This window comes from Myiozetetes cayanensis, unplaced genomic scaffold, assembly GCF_022539395.1.
Source record: "Myiozetetes cayanensis isolate MyiCay16 unplaced genomic scaffold, myiCay2020 scf1, whole genome shotgun sequence".
NCBI classification, from domain to species: Eukaryota; Metazoa; Chordata; class Aves; order Passeriformes; family Tyrannidae; genus Myiozetetes; species Myiozetetes cayanensis.
In genome coordinates this window covers 48,813,039-48,837,048 of record NW_026086604.1, presented here as the reverse complement: position 1 = coordinate 48,837,048, position 24,010 = coordinate 48,813,039, and the positions used below count along the sequence as shown (strand labels likewise).

Below are 24,010 nucleotides of genomic sequence, written 5' to 3'. Positions count from 1 at the left end.
GCATTACAGGACCCTTGGCATTCAATACCCACCATCATCCTTCTTCTAAAAAAGCTTTCATTTTGATCTTTTCTCTCTGGGATGGAGTCATGGCCAGGCTTCATGTTGAGTTTTACCCTTATATTCCTGGTAAAAGGAAACAGGGACACAAGTCACAAGACCTGAAGATCTAACCTTACTAGTCTACTGGATTCAACCTACAAATACAATATTGCTACTACCTTGATGTCATAAATTTTCATAGGCATCCATATTTATGCAAGGTGACAGGGAAACTTTCTTCAGGTGTACTTACTTGTCAGCCAATACCTGCAGCCTGCTCAGAGCCTGTTATGATAGCAATCAAAGCTAGGATCTTCCCACATTATAAATACCCATGTACTGGGTCCCAGTCCCTTTGGTGGATATGACCAAGAACTAATTTTGTTGTTGGCAGAACAGAAGTGCATATGATAGCTACCTAAAGAGAAGTTAAAACATAAATAATGTAACACCTTCCTCTGCTTTTTTTTCTATTTTAATTTTTATTCAGTGATAGCTGCATTATATCTATACCCATTTATTAAATGCCCACCATCATTCATAATTCTTTATACCTTGCTGCTATGGCTGATGAGGATAAGTTCACAAATGCAGAGTGTGTCAGTATTATTTCCAGCTAGAACCCCTTGGAAAACTACTGTCAGTCTGTATTCAACATATCCCATTGCAAATATTAAGGTATAAATGATTAATCTCATGGCTGATGGAGAATAAATTGAATATTTCCTTCAATATATTTAATAGGAACTTCTCTTAGACAGAATTCAGTCATTTGGTGCACTGAAACAGCCAGCCCTCTCAAATTTGCACGAGGGTGACTTCAATAGTAAAAAGCATATCCCCAGCTCAAACAGAGCAAAGGTAAAAAGCAGCCTAGTACCTTTCCTCAGATAGCTGTATTTTCTCTTCACTGGCAAAGAAATGCCCACACAGTTCACAACAGCTATCTGCTGTCATTCAGAAGTAGATTCCTCTACATGTCCATGTTGTATGCTATGCTGTTCAACAGCAGGACTTGTCAGGATCTTGCTTTTGCAGATAGGACAACCAGAACATTAAGAGAAATTCCTTTACTACTCCTTTCTCTTTACTGTTATACATCATGATTTAAATAAAATTATCAGGTAGTTCTCAGATCAGACTTACCAAATGACAGGAAAACCTGTCATTTTGATTTGATATTATTTTCTGTGTCTTTGTCCCAGTGCAAATACAAGTGAATTAAACATGGCAGTGGGAAGACAACAGCTTCAAACATGTGGGAGGAAATCTCACTGGAAGATGTTGTCTCAAGACATAGAAATGTGTAATGTGGTTATTAAAGAATGCATATTCCTTTCTGCAGTGTATATTCCTTTCTGTGGAGCCAGACAGGGAGTTATGGCAGATCTAGAAGAAAATACAGCATCTGCCTATATCAGAGAGATAAACAGAAATATTTGTCTCTAAAAAGAGATTTAATTTGGAAAAGAATGTGTCTAGGAGTTGAAATAGCCCTAAAAGGTGGGTTTGAAGAATGTAACCATAAAAGAGGCTAGAGCAAGCAGCAGATGTACAGCAGATGCACTAGGTTGTACTGAAAACAGGAAAAATAAATCAGAAGTGAAGATTTTCTGTGTGTTTACACAGTAAGAACAAAACTTGTGAACAGTACTTGCAAGAGACCTTATTTTTGTCATTAATGAAGAACAGTTGAAGGCTGACTTGAAACCAGATGAGAGAAAAGAAAGGAACTCTGCTGTGGCAAGTTTTTTTGGGGCTGCAAACAGAAGTCTGCAAGATTCTCCCACTCCTAGATACTATGTTTTTAGTAAACTTTATACAGAATGTGTACATTCCACTGTTAGTAGGAACTGCAATTATCTCTTAGAGTCCTCTTGCCCTTTGAAACCACAGGTCACCAACTGTTTCATGAAACTGAAAACTTTTCAAATGTTTCATGTTTGTGTAGTATTTTGAAGTATGATCTTGCATCAGAATTTCACTTCAGAAGACTAATATTCCTTTAAACAGGAGTTTTTCATGCAATATCTGTCAGCAACCCAAAGCAAATCACTGGAACAACAATATCGGAGAACCCTTGTAATTACAGCACAGATTTCAAATGAAAACTGAGGTCTGTCAACACCATAGATCTTTGAGGGCCTGAACTGGTGAGGTTGATTTTACCATATAAAGGTAATTCATAAGGCAAATATGCCTTGAACTGTGCTGATATTTTTTTTCCACAAGAAACTAAATATACTATCTAGAACCTCCTGACTATGCCCTTAGGTTTAAGCAAGCATATTGAACACAGGTTGTAAATCTGGCATGATGTTGCACTGACTTACTTCATACTGAAACACAGTAAAAAGAGAGGAACTAAAACCAATCAGGTTTATCATCAGTATAGTATATGATTTGTTTTATCATACTGGTTGGAAGCCGCAGTCCTGGTCCAGGACTTCATTTTGCAAGGTATAGCACACATACAGAATAAGAATGTGGATTCTTTCACCAAGTAGCTTATAGTCAAACAGTAATGCAAGAGACTGGGTAAAGACACATACATAGGTGAACACAAAGGGATGTGAGGGATAACAGATAATAATGCACATGTCTTACCTCAAGATAAGATAAATCAAGAGTTTTGAAAGGGAAATTTTTAAGCAGGACTTGAGAAATAGCTACTTTCTTTGTGTTTATAGAGAATTCCCCAACTAACTCAAAATAGTTCCCTAATGGACTGCCTGAGACAAAACATAAGGCAAACTAAGAGAAATTAAGACACAGATTTTGATGGTTGGACTAGTGACAGGACTTGATGATGGGGGTCAATGATGCAAGAAACTGAGCTGTACCAGAGTGGAATGGAGCCAAAGATCACAGAGATTTTTATTCAGTGAAGACACAGATTGGATAATTATCCTTATGGGAGTTTTGAGCTAAGCTTGTAAGTTGAGCAGAGGTGAGGACGTGGAAATGGGCAGTTAAGGTCATTCATCAACAGGGCAGTCACTGATGTGTGAGCATGAGGAGCCTTGAGAAGAGGAGTAAGACATTCAACAGAGAACAGTAACTCAAAATTAGTGCTCTAGAGAGTCCAGGTACCAGGGTTCCAGGCGATAATAACAGTCAGGTGAGATCAAGTGCTCTGAAAGTCAGAGTGAGTATTTGAAAACAAGAAGACTGGAAATCAAAAGCTATCACATCCTCACTCTGATCTTTCAGCACCACTGATGTCATGAGAGGGAAAAGGCACCCAAGTCTTACCTGAGTTACTGCTTACGTGAAACTCTTTTGAGCACCATATTGTGTGTTCAGAAAAAACAAAGTCATTGGCCAAGAAGAATTCATGGTTAAATTCCTCCTGCAAAACCAGCAATCCAAGAACTTTAACAGTATATTGGAGGACTACAACAGAATATTTCTGAATCAAAGCAGCCTAAAATGCCTAAGGCTGTTATGACATATTCAGCCTCTGTATTGATCATACATAATCCTGTTGATCTTGTAACTGTGACAGCAAAACATGCAAACACATATAATAATGTTAACACTTAGTGTAGTAGGTTAATAGACAGCATACTGATCCAAAGCTGTAACAGATGCTCCTGGCTTGTGTGGTGCATGGAATATTGAAATATTGTGAGCATAGCAGTCCCATCTTGAGTACTCCTAGCAGTTTTGGGCACCACAATATGAAAGAGATATTAAGATATTAGAGAGACTCCAAAGGAGAACCACAAGGATGATGAAGGGTCTGGAGGGGAAGCCTTATGAGGAGTGGCTGAGGTCACTTGGTTTGTTTACCCTGGAGAAGAGACTGAGAGAAAGGGAAGACCTCATTGCAGTAACGAAGGGAAGCGGAGGGGCAGGTACAGATCTCTTCACTCTTGTGACTGGTGACAGGACTGAAGGAAATGGCATGACGCTGAGTCAGGGGAGGTTTAGGTTAGATATCAGGAAAAGGTTTCTCACCCAGAGGGTGGTTGGGAACTGAAACAGGCTCCCCAAGGAAGTGGTCACAGCACCAAGCCTGACAGAATTCAAGTGTTTGGACAGTGCTCTCAGGCATCTGGTGTGACTCTTGGGCTTGTCTTGTGCAGGGCTAAGAGTTGGACTCAGTGATCCGTGTGGGTCCCTTCCAACTCAACATATCCTATGATTCTTTTATTAACTTACCAAGCTGTATGCTCTTCAGCTAATAAATTTAGAGGTTTTTTTTCTCTTTAAAATACTATATCTGAGCTTTTCAAGCTAGTGGACTAGTAAAGGCTGTCTCAGGTTCTCTTCAAAGATGACAGTTATATTAGCAAATGAGAATCCTTGAGAATTGTATAACAATTATATTTGATGATTTTAAAACAAACAACCAAAAACCCCTGCTATGTTTCTCTATATTTGGCTTTGGACGGGGTTACAACACAGCTAAGTGCAAACTGTATGTCGTACATTATCTCTTGACAAGTGCTTGCCCTCTCAAAGGCCAAAGGCTAGTACAGAATGTGAGGTACCACATGGGATGAAAGTGAAATGATGATGGTTTCTGAAATCTTTCGTGGATGAAAGATTTCATGAGTTTCGGCTACTGAAATGACTGACATGTACAGTACCTATAGCAATATAAGAGATGAAGTTTATAGCTGCTGTCATTTCACTCTTGCTTCTGCTGTGTTTCCGTCTGCTTGAAAGACATCTTTGAAATCAGAGCTTACACTGTTAAGATACCAATCCTATGGCCTAAGAAACTTCCAGTGTGTGCTAGGACGGGTCCCATAGGCACTGATGGGAGAAATTAACAGGACTGTGTCATGGTTTCACCCCAAAAACAAGACATATAGTCTAAGAGAAACAAAAGCCACTTTCTCTCATATGGATGTATTTGAAGCAAGAGTTATCTTAGCACTTTGATTTGCTTAAATGGAAAGTGTATGGAAACTTGCTTATTTTCATTTTAACAGAGGTGAAGTCATGTAATTGCCTGCACGTAAGGTTTGACACAAAGAACTTGGCTTTACTTCTAATTAATAACAATATCCCTTACTAAAATAAGCACGAATCTGGAAACTGCTGCAGTTAGAAAATATCTCCAGCTTAAAAAGTGCACAAATAACCTTGATTATCATTTCAGTGAGTGCTACCATGAGGGACAGCACTGGCCAGCACATGGAAAATTATGTTTTGACTATGGCAAGCTCAGAAAATGACAGCCAATATACAATAGCAGTGTACCACACACCTGCTTTATTTGCACATATCTCCACTTATGAGAACATCATATTTAGGGTACGAACATCAGCAGTGGCTAGTTACATTTGATTCAGGGAGAGAGATGACAACTGAGATGGAAAAGCCTGTGAAGGGACAGAACTTATCTTAAAGCACACTATAGGTTTTCTTTTGACTTCACCTGCATGACATCCACCATTAAAGGATTATCAGATTGGCAACATTACTTTCTGTAAATTGGACTACTTGAAAGGCACTAGGCAGAGCCATTATGCATGTGTTTCTCTTCCACATTTCTGAGATCATCTCTCTGCTTTCATGTCAGAATAAAGTAGAAGATAGAAAGCAGAGACTGATCCTTAGCCATGCATCTTGAATTCTGTGAATAATAAATTTGGACTGAGCGGGAAATGCAGATTAGTTTGGTTGCCAATGCATAAAATAATCAGACTGTAAGTTTTCAAATTCTGCTGCAGATGTACTATATACATACTCTACCTCATTTTAAAGTCATAGCATGTATCAAGCAAAAAAGACTTGTTGTATTACCATGACAGGCTGTAGGTGCATCCCTCACAGCTTTGGCTGAGATGTCAGTGGGCATTTAAGTCCAAAGTATGCATTAGGTAAAGCAGAATGAGTAATGTTTGGGATGAGCATAAGGCATGATTTCTATTAATCTCTTTGTAGGTACAGAGACTGAGCAATGTTCATTTGCTCCAATCTGGCAGTTGCAGCTGCTGGAAATATTTGTATGTGCTCTGTGAAAAAGACTCTAGTAGAGTGTGGTTATAAAACATAAATTGTTCAAACAAGGCAAATGTAACTTCTACTTATTTCCATGGGACTAATAATTCACACAAGCCTATAATTTATTGCAAGTTACGTTTCTTGTATTTCCTGCAACTTGTACAGTACTAAAGCACATGACCTGATTAAAGCCTACATGCAGCTGACATCGTCTATCAGTTTAAAAAACACACACACATACACTGGGGACTCAAACAGACGAAAGAACCTCAATCAAAAACTAGTAAGACTAGCCTGTTTTGGCAGAAATGTTGACAATCCTGTACCTGAACAACCAACGCTGTTCTCAGAGCAAGTCCAACTGCTCAACATCATCAGATTAGGAGCAGTGGCTCACTACAGCCAGTTATGATTCTAGTGCACCATAGCTACATCCCATGGATCTATTCAAGATCTTCCCCTTTTACGCAAGCTCTTCAGATTTGGAAAACCCATATGTTTTCTGCCTCAGCCCGAAGCACTCATCATGCTATAACTTCTTGCTGCAGCAGGCCAAAAGCAAATTGAATAGTTTGCCTTACCTGTTGCACTAAGACTGTTTTATGCTGTAGTCATTACATTTCTCATTTTGTTAACTGTGTTTACCAGTGTTCATAAGGACATATGTTATCCCTGGGGATTTTGTACATTAGTTGAATGCATCTAAGCCATTATCTCAGAAGTCAAATTCAGTGTATTGGGTTATTTTCAAGCTTCTGCAATGGTAGTTAAGCAACCTACAGCTATTAAAGTGCTCTGAAACACCATTGAAGAGTGCTGTGTTTAAAGTCAACAGAGAAACACAGGCAGATCTGAGCTTCAGAAAGCCACATAATTAGGCTTTTTGACACTGGACTTCATAGGCAACTAGGTGAGAAAAAGGAATTGGTGGAATATGCTCTGGATCTAGATCTGATAAGACAAGGTTTTAAAACAAAACAAAATGAAAAAGCCAACAGCAAGAACAAAAACAAAACAAACATGCTGAAAAACAACCAAACACAACAACAAAAAACCTCCTCCAAAACCTAGTTGCTTTGCTTGGAATATTCTATTCTGGTAATTTCTTGAGTGAGTTGGCACAAATGACGTCATATAAAGGCAAAATGAATAGGTCTCTACAAAGATGGGAGAACTTAAACTGTTATATAATGTCATCCCTTGAAATCACTTGTGGATATCTGTCATATCTGTCACTATGGTCCATACTGACAGTGGAGGAAAATACTTTCTTTGTCACTACATATTATTTGCTCATAGTTGCCAAGAAACAACTAAAGGGAGAGATGGGGAAAAAAGAGAAGAGCTGCTTTTGTTACCTTGTTACCTTAAGTTAATAATTCCTGCACATCATCACTTTGATATGTTTGGATCTCTTAGCAATTTATAAAACTGTAGCAAAGCAATTTGTTAAAGACTGCACAACAGAAAACATATTGATCATGGTTAAAGACTATTATCCTTAACAGACATCCCTTTTCCTTCTGGATATGTTTTTGAATTCAAAGTCAGAACTACTAACTTGGATGTACTCAGGAGATTATTCAGAGGGAAATGGCTGGTATATACAAAGTAAGTCATTGTCAACTATTTTGCATTAGCTATCCTAGCTACAGTTTTCACTTAATATGACATTAATTTCTGATTTTATGTAAATCTTTTTTCTGAGATGAGGGCAATCATTCTTATCTACCATATAAATACTCACATGTCAATAAAGGTTTCTCTGTACAGACCAAATCCCTTGACTAACAGTCAACATCTCTTTATATTCAAATATAGTGAGGCCCAACAATGATAGCAGCAAGGGGTTTATTTCAGTGTGGAAGATAATGTTGTTGGTGCTAATGATTCTTCCATGTTAATTTTTGCAGTAGCCAGGATGAGGCATAGCTAGGACCCAGAGGTTATTCTATACTACCTCACATCATTTTCTAGGGACCGGGAAAGGGTCTCCTGAGGTCAGGGTAATGTGGTGGCATTTCGCATATTACAGGGCTCTGTGTGGTGAGCAATCGTGTGAATCGTTCACCTCTTTCTTGTAGATTGTCATTTATACTGCTCCTATTACTGTTCATTTTCTTATTTCACTGCTGTTTCCAGTAAATTGCTCTTATCTCAACCTGTGATCTTTACCTTTTGTGCCTCCAGTTCTCTCCAGCTCTCAGCAGGGGGGAAAGGGAGGGGGAGAGGGGGGTGAGTGGAGTGATGCATGGTTTGGAGTGTTTCAGTGGGAACACTAAACTGGGGAATAACATTCCAAAACCATGACAATAATTTACTCTTTTAATTTAATGTAAGAAGCTGATGGTCTAACTATTTTATTTCTCTTTAGAAAAGCAAAGAAATATAAACTTGTATTACTTGTGTGATTCTACACTACTAAAGTAATCTCCAAATTTTTGACATGACAGAGACTTAAAGAGTTTTGGGAATTCTTGGGATTTGTAAACTTTAATAGAGGGATAGAGCCAAAATCACCAAGCAATTACTGCATTGTTTCTTGTGGCCAGGACAAGTAGCCAAATGATAGAGAGGTGAAGCTTATACTAATAATGAACATGGGAGGAGAACCAGACTAATTCACAGGGCATTGCTTTCCATTTTAAACAGTAAACCTAGTAGGATTCAGCAAAATCATAGCCTTTATTCCAGAAACATTGTTTACATTGAGTAGCACAGGAGCATACAAGTGTGGCCTTTAATGTAAGTAATCAATTAAATACTGCTTTTCAAAATCCAGGCCTAAGAAAGCAGACAAGGCAGTAATAAAACTTATATTGATTCTAATACAGGATTTTCATTTTTCTAAACTCTCATCAAACTAAATGGAGGGCTAGGGTTTTTTCATCTTGTAATAAATTAAACTGATAATTTACATTGAGAGCTTTGGATTTATCAGAATAAAACTCCGCTGCATGTGAATAGACCTAGAATATGTTCAATTCTATCCTTAACACAGCTTGACACTGTCTCCCATGGAAATCAATGGGGAGCCATTCTAACTACATTAGTGTGTGCTGGATGTGATCTCTGAACACTGTGACATTTGGAAAGGGCCCAAAAAATAGAAGAGCACACAATAAAAAAACCCCAAAATGCTGGTTTACATTTTTCTTTCATACTCTAACATACAACTTTTTAATGTGATTGAGACTGCTAAGAGACAAAGGCAGGCAACATTATAAATTAAAACTCCCTTTGCCTCCCTTAAAAATGCACTTATGCCACTTCTTTATTTTATTTGTTAACTTTATCTTCTTAATTCTTTGTTATGTACAGAGCCATAGAGAGGGATATTTTTAAAGGGTTTAAAAGATCATTTCATATCTCTAGGTATTTTTCTCAATCAAAATTTTATTTTTTTTCTCAATATGAAGTGACATGTTCAAAAATTATTGTTAGTCAATAAGCCAATTGCATTATAAATTATGGGTTCACATCTACTCCCCTAAAGCATGGCAATATTCCTACTAATTGTACAGACAAGAAACTCGAGCAAACTGCTAGGCAGCAATTTTTTTAGCTTCGTTCCTTTTCCTAACAGGCATATATCGCATGATGTTGTGTTCATCTCAGGTAACAAACATAAATATGAGAAAGAAAACCCTCCCTGCAAAAATCCATTGTATTCTGCAACTGGGGAGTGACCAATGTTCTGTATCTGCATTTATGAACAGAATATTATTTCTCAATTGCAGGATCATGCCCTCTCCATAACCGAGGAGCTGCCTTTCAGAATAGGCAGTTTGATGGCCTAATGGGGTATCCTCTCTCCTTGAAGATAACATACTTTTATTAACTTGACATTGATGCAAAGTGCTTTTCATTCTGCGAGTCCTTTATACAATTACTTGTTCATTACTTGTTACCCTTAGTGAGGGTCATCCCTCACTAAGGGCTAAACCACAGTTTAAAAGAGGTAGGAGTTGCTTCTATAAAGCAAGCAGTAGAATAGTCTGATTTCTAAAAATTTAGGATTATAGCTTTGCTAATGGTCCAGCTTGAGAGAAAAATTTGAGCCACTGAGCAGTTAAGACTGCATCATAATGCAAATACACAGAGGATGATAATGAACATTATACTAGAGTAACCTCAATTCTTCCTTCTTTACCCTTGCAGAGCTTAACTTCAAAGCACTACTTTTCTTTTAATGCAGGCCTTTGGTGGTTGCAGTCTTTCACAGACTGGCAAGCCAGAGAGAGAACTACTATAACCATCCAATTTAACCTCCTATGTAAAACAGGACACAATGTCACTTGCTGCCGTTACTTTGAGCCAATTAACTAGCGTGTGACTAAGCATAAGTTCCAAAGACATTAATTTTTTCACTTGAGGATTTCGAGAGATGGAGAATCCATTAGTTTTCTTGCTGTTCCAACAGTTAATCATTCCCTCTGTTTAAAAACTTGTATGCCTCATTGCTTATCTGGATGGTTTCATGGTTTCAGCTTCCAACTATGGGCAATTCAGGTCTTTTGTCTTTGGATTAAAGATCCCTTTATTCACTTGGCATTTTCACTCCATTAAGTGTCTTAGTCACTATAATCAAGTTATCCTAATGCAGACTCATCGAGGAAGCTAAATAACTTGTGGTTCCAAAGTCTCTCACTCTAAAACACTTCCTGTAGCCCTCCAAATAATTTTGAAGCTCTTTTCTGCTCCTTCTTTGTTCTTTTGCATCTCCTTCAGAACATGGGAACCAGAACTGTGCTGTATTTCAACAGGAAATGAGAGAGTGATATTCACCATGAGTCCAATGCAGAACCACACACACCACCCCGCTTGTCTCAATCTACCCATACATATTTATTATTTCTGTTGGGCAAAAGTTATGCAGACTTTTTGGGACAGTTACAGACCTATTAGATTTATGAGACTAATTTTATATTATGTTATCTGTTATATTCTGCAAAACACTGAATGCAGGGAAAAAAAAAATCACACAACAACAAGGCCTGCTGCCACCAGTGATAGAAGTACAAGCAGATGGTAAGGAGAACACTTTACCACTGTGCTAAGGTCAGAATCCATTGTAGAAACACTGGTCCTTCATCCAAGGATGTTCAGACCAGCCCAAGCCAGGGGAACTCCACTAGTACTGTTGCCTTTACTAGACCTGTTCCAGTCCAACATTCCTACTTCTGCATTATTTTCCTTCCTTATCTTAATTCCCCCCTTTGTTTCTCTTCATCTGTCTCTCCAGCTTGAGAAGCATTTGAGGTTGACAGATAAGATTCCATCTTCTGCAGCACTTCTATAAGCGTGTGGCCAAAAACATCAGCAAAAAGTGATATCTAAAACAGTTTTACTGCTACCACACATGAGTTGCCTCTCTGAGTTGCCTGAAGGTAATGTGTGAGGTTTGCTCTTCTGAAACAAAAAGGTTATAAGCAAAACTAAGCACCAGAAGAACTTCAATTTCTCTTTCTATGTTTGCTATTACTTTATGTATGCCTGCCATTAGAAGTAGGAGAGTTTGAAAAACTGACATTACGGGCTATTAGAATTAATTCTTTCCCCTGGACAGCTATTGCCACCTTTATATAACCAAAGAGACTGTCAGTTCAGGGAAGGTAAATTGATACCAAAGCTATTCTTCCTTTTTCTACACTTTTAATAACTGTTAACGAAGATTGTGTGTTTGTCCATGGAACCACGAAAACCGAAAAGCCAAATCTTAGCTTCTTAATGTTGTACATCATCAGAATAATTATTTTAGCTTTCTAGACCAATTTATTCCCTTAAAATTATTCAAATTCTTCTCTCATTATCTAAATATTTCTTATTCTTGAACAGGTTGCAATCAATTATATTTAATTGTTTCAAGAGTGCACTGAGCTTTTTTTTTTCTAGTCTAGTTTGTCTCAAATGGTTTTCTGTGGTTATAGTGGGTTTTGAGGTTTTTTGGTGATTTGTATTCCAGTGATCTTCAATGACTTAGATGTTAGATGATATCACTTCTGAATTCTACTTTCATTATCATAAAATTGTTTCCATGCTTTCTACAAATATTCAAATTCAATCGTGGTGATGGAAAATGTAGGTATTAACAGGCTAAAATCTTTCTGTTCTCCTTGGAGGAAAGAGCTGCCCAAGGCTTGAAATGTGCAAACTAAAATAGTTAGTAAAAGTGCCCTCCATTCAAAAATTTGCACTTTTAAATGTGAAAGTCTATAGCCATTAGCAAAATGTGCAGAAAAATTGATTACCTTTAAATAAAATATCACACATAAAGCCACACAACTTGTTCATTGTATGAAACTTGCCACCTCTCTTTAATGATATGAATGTCCAAATAGGCTTAACTGCTTATAAACTTATAAACGTCTGCAATGAGCCAGTGAAGAAAGCAGCTGTATCACCTAGAAGCAGTCAAGCTGTCTCCTAGGGGGAACTTGATTCCTCTCTACCAATGGCATTTTGTGTGAGCTTTATGAGTACAGGAACACTGGTCATTCAGTGATATGAAACAATATAATCAGATATTTCTTTTAGCTTTTTTACAGAGAATTAAATATCAAAAAACAGTAACGGGGAATTTAATGAGTTGGTTTTGCTGTAAACAATAAACATCTAACTTTCAAGAATAACAAAATATTAGGTTGATGAAGAATAAGGTTTGAGGGGACTGTGAGACAACTGATTCTTCAATTATAGTCTATCCATAACTATGAGGAACAATTTCCAATATTCAAACACAAGAGAAAGGCTTTTTGTTACAAAATAAATACATTGCAGTAAACAGTACTTGTTTACATTTGGCAAGCTTGGCTGCTTTCAGAAAATGCACACTATGCCATGTCCAAATGATTCCACTATTATGAAAAATGTCTTCACTGAAAGAGTTGTCAAGCATTGGAACAGGCTGCCCAAAGAAGTGGTTGAATCACCATCTCTGGAGGTATTTAAAATACACGTAGGTGTGGCACTTAGAGACATAGCTTAGTGGTGGATTTGGCCATGCTGACTTAACTGTTGGACTCAGAGGTCTTTTCCAAACTAAACAATTCTATGAAATTCACATGTGAATAAAAATCATCTTCACATAGCCATAATGAGATCCATGATAACTTGGTAACCACAACTTCACCTCAAAGAAGAGTTAAATTGTTCTGCTCTGCCCATTCTCACACACGCAGATCATTCACACAAAAAAATTTGTCTGCCCCACTTACACAAACAAGCTGGACAGCATGTAAATAATTCACAGAATGGCAGTCTGTCCTATTAACTGTATACTGACAGACTCTGCCATGAACATGAAACATGGCTGAAACTAAAACCATCATATAGAACCAGGTTGCATATGTATTCTGTAAATCAAAAATACACCTAACCCGTGAATGAGGAATTTGTTCTTTTTTGCTAGATCAGGCGTGAGGAAGCTGTTATATTCTCGTGGACCAGTTGTTTCTTAGCAGTGTGATCATAAATGTTAGCAGGTCTGCAGTATAAGAAGGAATCAAACTCAGAAACAGCTCTCATGTAGAGAACATGAACTATTTCCCCAAAATCCTTCTATACATTACAATCTTAAAGGTCTAGAAATATACAGGTAAGATTGAACGTGTAATTTTAGGGGTTTGTCCATTTGATACCATCTTTACATAGGATGCAGGATCCTCTGAGACCTCTCACATCTACTCAGTGTTCTCTTTCCATTGGGTGCTGTGAATGACAGTAGACATTGTTACTCCCTAAAGGCTATAGCACTTCTCAGCTTCAGCACCAGAGTACAGGATTACGAGGGAATAAGGAAGGAAGATAATCACACAAGAGTAAGGAAACAGAGAGAGAACACCATGGAAGAGGAAGAGAAAGAGAAGTTTCATGATATTCCTCTTGTACTTGATATTGAAAAGTGGCATCCATCCTTCTTCACTCACTATCCATATGGTTCCAGTCAAATAAGTATGTCAGACAAAGTCAAGAATTGGGCCTAGAGTAAGATAATTGACAACGAAAGATAAAGAAAAATAAGGAAAAATTAGAGGATGAGGGGGATATAAGGAAGAAATAGATATAATTCATGTAGAAATAGAGTGCAAAACCCAAAACATTAAGGAATATATACCTCATAAAAGGGGGGGGGAGGGTCGGGGCAGGGCACAGAGACAGAAAGATCATTAACAGGGACAGTAATGAGGTGTGCGTATGCAAGTTACAGCTTGACCTGACTAGAATATGGGATGCCTTGTGCATGCACAGAGTGTGAACTGCCATGTTCACAGGGCCACAACTTTTCACCTAGCACAACTTTTGACAAATGTGTATCGCCGTGTGTTACTATACATGACTGTAGATAAATATGTCACGATGCGTACTAGAATTAATTGGTAAGTATGTAATTAAAATGCTCTTCTACTTAGAATACAGTAGTATTAAGTAAGTTTTTTTGGATCACGTTCTCTCGCGAGGACTTGTGTCCGTTTGGGCATAGTTGCAAACCGTAAGTGCTGTTCAGCCACTCGGAGGGTGAGATGGCCTCTCACCATCTCTGTTCATACAGCTTAGCCAGGGGTTGTGCCACCAACCTCCATCATCTATGCTCCGCTGCTACCCATTTGTCTCTACTGTTTCCTCTTTTGTGGGGATACTTGAAAATACAGAAGCAAGTAAGTGATGCAAAAACATGACTAACCCATACGCAAATTCCTACTGGGAAATCTGCCAGGTTGCTATGGGAAACACACACTGCAAGGAGCATCTGCTCCCTGGCTTTCCTCCTCTGTCCTAGCACATTCACTTACACTCTCAGGAGGTTTAGATAGACTGTCCTCGCTGACATGTGGAAATATGCTAACAGGGTCTGATACCCTTTCACAAATACTGGAATTTGTACCTTTACTTTCTTTTGTCCACTTGGCCTGACAAGAAATCTGACCCATGAAAAATGAACATGGGAAATCTATGTCCTTGTATGATGACCATTTCTGCAAGAACAAGACACAATTTCAACTGGCCATAATATCACATTTCTATTGCCACTTGTGACTCATGCAGACCATACAAACCTTACCATCTCAAACACAGGAGAACCCAGTGATACTTAATATATATTTTAGATCAGTCACCGCTTAGAACACATTAGATGCAAACCTTCAGTCTTCCCTGCATGCCATCTCCAATGCCTCACACATGATTACAGAGAGGGTCACTTGTCATTCTTCATTCCTGTCACACAATTTTCTAAACAAAACAAGCTCATCCCATAAAGTGCTCTTTTCCTCACAGATATCCCTAAAATCCAAACACCCTGGAAACAGCCTGTTGGTTTGATATATCCACAGCATCTACAGTCTAGTTCATCAGATAGGAAAACAGCAAAGCCTGATTACTAATCCATGTTAGACAGGCACAGTGTAATTTCATAGGAAGAATGTTTCAGTCAGATACATGACCCAAACATCTTTTCTGCAGAAGGGCATCTTCCAGTAAATTGAAAAAATACTTGTTTTTTGGCAACTGACACGCTAGTGGACATGTGAGGTTTTTTGTTCTTATGCTTCACCTTCAATAGCACATATTCTCAAGACTAGGTTTCTTTAGCCAGAATATCTGTGACCTTTGTCTTTTGTTTTTTTATTTCCAAAACCTAGGTTTGTGTGGCAAGGTTTTGATGGTGGAGGAGATATAAGGGTGGCTTCCATAGGAAGCTGCCAGAAGCTTCCCCTGTGTCTGACAGAGCCAGTGCCAGAAAACTCCAACAGACCCACTGCTGGCCAAGGCTGAGCCCATCAGCAATGATGGTAGTGCCTCTGGGAATAAGGTAATTAAGAACGGGGTGAAAAATATGAAACAGAAGAGACAGGGGGAAGAATATGTGAAAGAAGCAGCTGTGTGGACACCAAGGTCAGTGAAGAAAGAGGGGAAGAAGGTCCTTCTGACACTGGAGCTGAGATTCCCCTGTACACCATGGTGAATCAGGCTATCCACCTGCAGCCCATGGAGGTCCACGGTGGAGCAGAGATCCACTTGCAGCCCATGGAGAAACCCACACTAGAGCAAGTGGAAGCCCAAGGGAGGCTGTGACCCTGTGGGAAGCCCATGCTGAAGCAGGCTCTTGGCAGGCATTGTGGGGCCATGCAGAGAGGAACCCATGCTGGAGCAGGTTTGCTGGCAGGACTTGTGACCCTGTGGAGGATCCATACTGGAGTATCTGTGCCTGAAGGACTGCATTCCATGGAAGGGTCCCACTCTGGAGCACTTTGCAAAGAACTTCGCCTGTGGAAAGGACTCATGTTGGAGAAGTTCATGGAGGGCTGTCTCCCGTGGGAGGGATCCCATGCTGGAGCATGGGAAGAGTGTCAGGAGTCCTATCCCTGAGGAGGAAGGAGCAGCAGAGACAGTGTATGATGAACTGCCCACAACCCCCATTCCCCACCCCCTGTGCTGCTGGCAGGAAGCAGAAGGGAGAGAATTTGTGAGTGAAGTTAAGCATGTGAAGAAGGTAGGGGTGGGAGGAAGGTGTTTTAAGGTTTAGCTTTTATTTCTTATTACCCTGCTCTGATTTCATTGATAATAAATTAAAATAATTTCCCCAAGTCGAGTCTGTTTTGCCTGTGACAGTAATTAGTGAGTGATCTCTCCCTGCCCTCGTCTAGACCTACGAGCCTTTCAATATATTTTGTCTCCCATGCCCAGATGAGGAGGGGAGTGATAGAGCAGCTTCGGTGGGCACCAGACATCCAGCCAATTAGACAGTAACAATGCTTAATTTTTTCTTCTCCACAATGCATAGTTACCTAGTCTGGACATTGAACATATGCTTCCTCTGCTTTAGTATCTCAGTGGGAGCTGCTAATGATACAATTAAACAGGCAGAAACACACATTCAGGAGTAGCCTATGACACAGAAAACCGGTGATAAAAAAAAAAATGGATAGCCATACCTTTCAAAAGATCCTATTTTTTTGGCCACTAGTAGTTTAATTGTGATTACTTACATTACAGCAGAACCTGGCCCTAGAAATTAGGCATGCCCATGCTGCACCAGGCACTGTGCAGATAGAGCAGGAAGAGAGAGTGTAACGAAATGGCATAATTTGCTGGTCATTGTGATAAAACCGCAGCTACTTGTTTCTCAGGAGTAATGTTTATTGCAGGAGTGTTTTAGGCACTGTCGAAGAAAGAATTAGCACGCTGTGAAACTGTAAAAGGGAAGCTCCTTGCACACTGTAGAGGATTCTTGTACAGGATTCAGAAATACTTAACAGATTTCATAGAATCATAGACTGCTTTGGGTGGGAAGTGACCTTGAAGTTCATCTACCTCCCGCTCCCGCAGCCTCTCCTGCTCCCACCCCGCCGCCCCTCGGCGGTGACGCGCGGGCGCGCCCCCGAGCACCGCCCACCGCCCGCGCCGCTCCCGCTCGGGGCCGAGCCCGCGCCGCGCTCGCGGTCGTGCGCCGCCTGCCGGGGCAGGGAGGCGGTGCCCGCGCACCGGGCTCGCACACGCGGCGGGCGCAGGCGCGGCGGGGCGGGTGCCCGCGGCGGGGCGGGAACGGCTGCGCCCCGCGCGCCCCCGCCGTGCGCGCCCCCCGAGGTGGGAGAGGAGGGTGGTAGGGGCCGGCGCGCCGCAGCGCCCCCCTCCCGCCTCGCCTTCGCCCCCGCCTCCTCCTCCTCCTCCGCGCTCCCCGGGCACGGGCGCGCCCTCTGCTCGCACCGCGCATGCACGCACTCCCACCCCCGCCCCCGGCGCGCGCGCGCGCACTGGAGTGCTCGTGCAGGAGGCGGCGGTGACGGCCGGAGAGACGCGCGCAGGCCCCTCCCGAAGCCCCCTCCCAAATTCCCCCCATTCCCTCCCTCCTTCCCTTCCCTTTTCCCCGTGCCCCTCCCGCGCGGCGGCGGCGGCGGCAGCGGAGCCCCCCCGCGCTCCCCGGGAAGCGCGGCTCCGCGCGCGCGCGCGGGCGGCAGGTAAGCGCGAGCCCTCTCCCGGTGCCCCCCCGCGCCGCTCCCGCGCGGCGCTGCGCGCGCGCGCTGTCCCTCGCGCGCCCTCTCCTTCCCTCCCTCCCTCCGCCTCCTCCTCCTCCCTCCCCTCCCTCCCCCGCTCGCGGCCGCCGCCGTTACAGCCCCGGCAGCGCGCGCTGGGTGAGATGGCGGCGCCGCGGGCGCGCCCGCCGCCCTGGAGCCGTCGCGCGCCTGCCTCCCGCAGGCGATGGGAGGGAGAGGGAGAGGAGAAGGAGGAGGCGGAGGAAGAGGAGGACGCATCCAGCGATGGATGCGCTGTGGCGCGCGGGCCCCGCGCGCTGCAGCGGCCACCGCAACAAAGGGGCGCGCGGCCGCATCCAGGCGGCGGGAGCCGTTGGAGCGAGGGAGGGAGGAAGGGAGGGAGGGAGCGAGCGAGCGGGGCGCCGTCCTTGCGCAGCCCCGTGAGGAGGCGCGGCGGGAGCGCCGGGCTCGCTCCGCAGACCAGCCGCTGCCGCTCGCGGGCGCCCCCGACGCCGGTCCGGGAGCGCGGTCGGCGCGGCAGGAGCTGGGCTGGTCCCCGCCGGGAACCCGCCCGCGCCGCGTCCCCGCCGGCGGGTGCGTGGAGCGGGCGTGCGCCTCCGCGGCCACGGGCACGGCAGCCGCGGGAGCCGGCGTGGGCAGGCACCGAGCGCATCCCGAGCAGGCACAGCCTCCAGGACACACCTCCCCACGTCCCGGCGGTGGTAGCTACGGCTGTCTAAAAAAGTGTGTGAAGGAATAAATCAGAATTAATTCAGACGGTTACCTCAATAATTAATTCTCCCTTAGTAAGTGTCAACAGACCTGAAGCAAAATTGCATATTGTTTAACAGAACAGGGTGCAATTGCTGCTAGATTATTAACAGTGACGTTTTGCTACTTGTTTGAAGAAAAAGCATTTTTTCCCAGTTTGCAAGGAGCTCTAAACATATCCTGTTGAAATGGTGGTTGTCCTGCCCTCTTTGGTGCTGAACTGATACGTTTTCCTGGGCCAGCAGACTCAGCCAGCCCAGAAAAATACACAGGAGTGGTTTTTTGGTTTTGTTTTCTTTTGTGTATTTCAAATATTTATGTAATCCCTATCTGGCTATCTTAACATTAGATTATTTAGGACTAAGAAAAGAATTTTGGTCTCCCAAAGTGGAAGTTGCCTACCTGTCATCATGCCTGTTGTAGAATGTCATAGAATATAGGAAAGAAGTTCTCAGCAGCACTGTGCCAGGTGATGGAAGATTTGTTCTGAACCATTATTAAATTTCCCTCCTTTCTTTTATATTTCCATCTTCTGTCACAATTAGATGCCAGCAATTGGGATTGAATAATTTGAATTATGTGTCTTGTATTATCCTTCTGCTCTTCGGGTATCTCCATTGTTTGGAGATCTGGCACACTTGGTATCTCTTTCCCTGGTCCTTGATGCTCATCCACCCATAGCACAGTCTGCTGTCCTTTGGAATGCCCAGTCTGCTTGCCAGACCGTCTGCTAGGCTTGTTCAGATCTCTGGTTCAGCAGGAGACTAACCACCTTCTTGATGGGTTGGTTACTGGATTGACTAGTGATTCCTGTGGAGGTTTTTCAGACTTTTTGATGTAGTGCAAAGTAAGTAGCAGGAAAGTGGAGCCAGGGAAATGCAGTAGCCAGAGGAAAGTAACACATGATTTATATCAACAATGCTGTCAGATCAGTTTATCAAGTAGAACTGTAGTACCACTGAAAAATTACTGAGTATTTTAACAGTGCATTCTGTCTAACATAAAATAATTGAAAGTGCTGTGTTTTAACTCACAAATTAAAAATAATTTTTTAATAGATCTTATAATTTCTTGAAGTGTTATTACCTTCCTGTCTTTCAGGCTGAAAGTGGCCCAGTCTGAGGGCTAATCTATCAAATATTTAATAATCACTTGCTCAGAAAATTTCCCGCGTTGTTCATGGTAAGTCTTGTATTTGATATTTCACATTTAGTTTGTTGGGCTGACACAGAGTATTTCTTAAACATTTTTAGTATTAACGTTTGCTTTAGCTGTAAGAATTCCTTAAGAGTTGGATCATACATTTACTGAGAATTGCAGTTTCACAGAGAAGGTTTCCAGTTTTGTATAACTGAATCAATAAATAAAACTGAATCATTGTAAAATGAAAGGGAAAGATCTTTATGTATTCACAATTTTATAATAAGTTTCAGAGTATTGCTTGTATAATCTAAAAGCTTTTTCTGATCATATTAAGAAAAAAATTATTTGACAGTTTTTTTAGTATGTAAATGGTTTCATCCCTTGGGATTTTATGACTCAAACTGCTTTATAAAAATTACAAAACTTTCCCTTGTTATTTTACAGGAGTTTTTCATCAGTATGTCTGAAACCATTAAATATAATGACGACGATCACAAAACTGTGTTCCTGAAAACACTGAATGAACAACGTTTGGAAGGAGAATTTTGTGACATAGCTATTGTGGTTGAAGATGTTAAGTTCAGAGCCCATAGGTGTGTGCTTGCTGCCTGCAGTACCTACTTCAAAAAGCTTTTCAAAAAACTGGAAGTTGATAGTTCATCAGTAATAGAAATAGATTTTCTTCGTTCTGATATTTTTGAGGAAGTTCTCAATTACATGTATACTGCAAAGATATCTGTTAAGAAAGAGGATGTAAATTTGATGATGTCTTCAGGCCAGATCCTCGGTATTCGATTTCTTGATAAACTCTGCTCTCAAAAACGTGATGTTTCTAGTCCTGAAGACAACACACAGTCCAAGAGCAAGTACTGTATAAAAATAAACCGTCCTATGGGAGAACCCAATGATACACAAGATGATGAGGTGGAAGAAATTGGAGATCATGATGACAGTCCATCAGATGTGACAGTGGAAGGAACTCCCCCAAGTCAAGAAGATGGAAAGTCACCAACTACTACCCTGAGAGTGCAAGAGGCAATTCTGAAAGAGTTGGGAAGTGAAGAAGTTCGAAAAGTAAACTGCTATGGCCAAGAAGTAGAGCCTATGGAAACAACTGAATCTAAAGACTTAGGATCTCAGACCCCTCAGGCTTTGACATTTAACGATGGCATAAGTGAAGTGAAAGATGAACAGACACCAGGCTGGACCACGGCAGCTGGGGATATGAAGTTTGAGTACTTACTTTATGGTCACAGGGAACATATTGTATGTCAGGCTTGTGGCAAGACCTTTTCTGATGAAGCGCGATTGAGGAAACATGAAAAGTTACACACTGCTGATAGGCCATTTGTTTGTGAAATGTGTACTAAGGGCTTTACCACTCAAGCTCATTTGAAAGAACACTTGAAAATACACACAGGTTACAAGCCTTACAGTTGCGAGGTCTGTGGAAAGTCTTTTATTCGTGCACCAGATCTAAAAAAGCATGAAAGAGTTCACAGTAACGAGAGGCCATTTGCATGCCATATGTGTGATAAGGCTTTCAAGCACAAGTCCCATCTCAAGGACCATGAAAGAAGACACCGAGGAGAGAAACCTTTTGTCTGCAGTTCCTGCACTAAAGCATTTGCTAAGGCTTCTGACCTAAAAAGGCATGAGAACAATATGCACAGTGAAAGAAAACAAGTTACTACAGCCAATTCCATCCAGAGTGAAACAGAACAGTTACAGGCAGCAGCCATGGCTGCAGAAGCAGAGCAGCAATTAGAAACTATAGCTTGTAGTTAAAAACTAAAGCAGAAACTTTATCAGAAATAATATAAGAAATGAACAAAATCTGTTGTTGATATACATTTAGACTGAGAATTTTTTCAAGAAAGCATATTTTTAGAGGATTGAATGTTACATAGGAATACATAGCATCGCTTGGTTAGGTATTTTAAAACATTTCAGAGATGGGTATTCTTAGAATGTGAAGCAGTTTTTGTTGTCATTAGCAGTATAATGCACTAATACCTGCTTTAATTTGAGAATGTGATCAAGTTCTCTATAAAACAGGGATCATTGCTGGTTGATACTTACTCCGTTCAGTATGGAATACTGCATACAACATAAACGTTGCAATCAGTGAGAATCAGTAAGTTTGAAAACGCTGAAATCTCAAAAATCACAAACGTGGAAAGGAAATACTTGGTTTCCATAATTCTGAAGGTGTTACAATTTTTTGAGAAGCAGACATTGATTACCTAAGCTTTTTAATTCCTCCTTTTTTCACTTAATCTAGGTAGGTACAATAGAGTGTAAGGGGGATGGTGGTCAAAATGAAGTTGCTTCTTAATCCATTCCCCCAGATACCCTCTTACTTTAATCAAGGTGGCAAGTTTGATGAAATACTTGATTTTTTGAAAAAACTGCATTATTCACAGTGATTCTGGCTGGTAAAGCAGCAGTGTCATGGCATTCACCAACCCCTTCAGTGGGTAAAAAAATCTGCCTCATTTGTTTTTATGTTCACTCTTATACAGGGCCCTGGAGATGGGACTGAGCCACAAAGGAAAAAGGGTGCAGCATGGATGAGGCATGTTCCTTACTCAAATCTAGTAGAAATCAGTTAAAGCTAATACAGCCTGAGGCTGTGGGTTTTATTATGCAGCTTTCAGTTCACCTAATGTAGCACAGTGAAGGCAAAGGAGTGTTTCTGGGAGCACAGGAGGTTTAGCTGCACTGGCAAGTGACCTGTCACTGCCAGACTCCTGGAGCTGCAGAGCACAGCCACAGGCTGTCACATACCTGCCCACAGTGTTCAGCTGGGGATTGTGTCATGGCTTGTCATACTAGCTCATAGGTCCTGTTCAAATTTAAAAACTTCCACCTTCTGACTCACCACCTCTCAGCAAGAGAGACACTTCAGTGAGTGAATTCAGTTGTAATTGATCCAGAGTGAGTGTTCGCTGTTAGTTGGTTGCTTAGTCTTGCCTATTTTTTTTTAAGACAAGCTGGCGTACATGCTGCTAATTTAATAGTTAACTCACAGAGTCAACAAAATAGGTTGTCTTTGGATTGCAATCTCCTATGTGTAGTCAGCAAGAGAAGACATGATAACAGTGGTAATGGTAATCCAAAGGGATTTTGAGCCTTTATTTTAAATTTGTAAATACTACTACTGTTGTGAAAACTTCATTTGAAGTTGGAATGGGAAAAAAACCACACTCTTGGGCACATTGTAGTAACATTGGTCACTTGCAATACCTATAGCATATGGAAGTGTTAGATCAGTTTCTGGTAAGTTACTGTGTGGTACATCACATCTTGCTTTTCTAAAAAGAAATTTTAAAAGTGTTTTTGGAACTGTTATATGGAACTTCTGTTATTGGGATTTTTTTGTTTGGTTGAGTTGGTTTTTTTTTACAGCTTCATTTTATTCATGTACTCATCAGGTTAAACAGTTATCTTAAAATGCCAGTAATTGTTTGAATGCTGGTCTGTAAATAAAACATGAACTTAATATTTTAGAAAATGTAAACTTTGGACCTTTACCAATATATTTTTTTAAAATGTTGCTTCATTTTACATTCAGTAATATTAGTTTGTAAACAAACTATACATTTTGTACCTGTGCAACATCAGAGGATGTGTATTCATTGCATTTTATTGGTTCTCTTGAGGAACATGATAAATGACCATTGTTAAAATGTTTAACTGTATATGATCACAGATATAAAGATAGTAGGTCCAAAATAGGATCTACTTTTTTTTCTAAAAATATTAGTTGTGCTATGTTTTTTTATCTAAAATTGTCTTCACTTTTTCCTAGATTAAATTGGGGTTTATAAAACTGTACAAAAAAGATCTGTTGTGATAAGAGTTCAAAGGTGTAAAACGTGAAGAAAGTAAATTTTCTCTAGGTCTGCTATGAAGAGCGCAAGAAGCAATGAGCTTAAATTACAGCAGTAAACATTTACGTTAAAAAAGAAAAAAACCTTTTAAAGGGTTTAAGAATGAATTACTAGAACAGAATGCCTGGGGAAGCATTGCAGTCTCCACTAGTGGTGACATTCAGAAATGGGTTAGACAAACATAGGTTAGAAATGGTTTAAATATGGTTAATTCTGCTTTGA

The 24,010-nt window shown here is 40.9% G+C and overlaps 1 protein-coding gene across 3 annotated transcripts; it reads left to right on the top strand.

Moving 5' to 3' along the window:
* Positions 1 to 17,750: 17,750 nt before the first annotated feature.
* Positions 17,751 to 23,655, top strand: ZBTB14 (zinc finger and BTB domain containing 14). 3 transcript variants are annotated; one of them, XM_050323073.1, is made up of 3 exons: positions 17,751 to 17,963; positions 19,851 to 19,931; positions 20,337 to 23,655. In XM_050323073.1, exons 2-3 carry the CDS (start codon positions 19,929 to 19,931, stop codon positions 21,678 to 21,680), a joined length of 1,347 nt encoding a protein of 448 aa, XP_050179030.1. In that variant the 5' UTR covers positions 17,751 to 17,963; positions 19,851 to 19,928; the 3' UTR covers positions 21,681 to 23,655. The 3 variants fall into 3 exon arrangements, with proteins under 3 accessions (XP_050179030.1, XP_050179022.1, XP_050179040.1); XM_050323083.1 differs by lacking the exon at positions 17,751 to 17,963 and adding an exon at positions 18,700 to 18,722; XM_050323065.1 differs by lacking the exon at positions 17,751 to 17,963 and having other exon boundaries at positions 18,639 to 19,931.
* Positions 23,656 to 24,010: the final 355 nt, after the last annotated feature.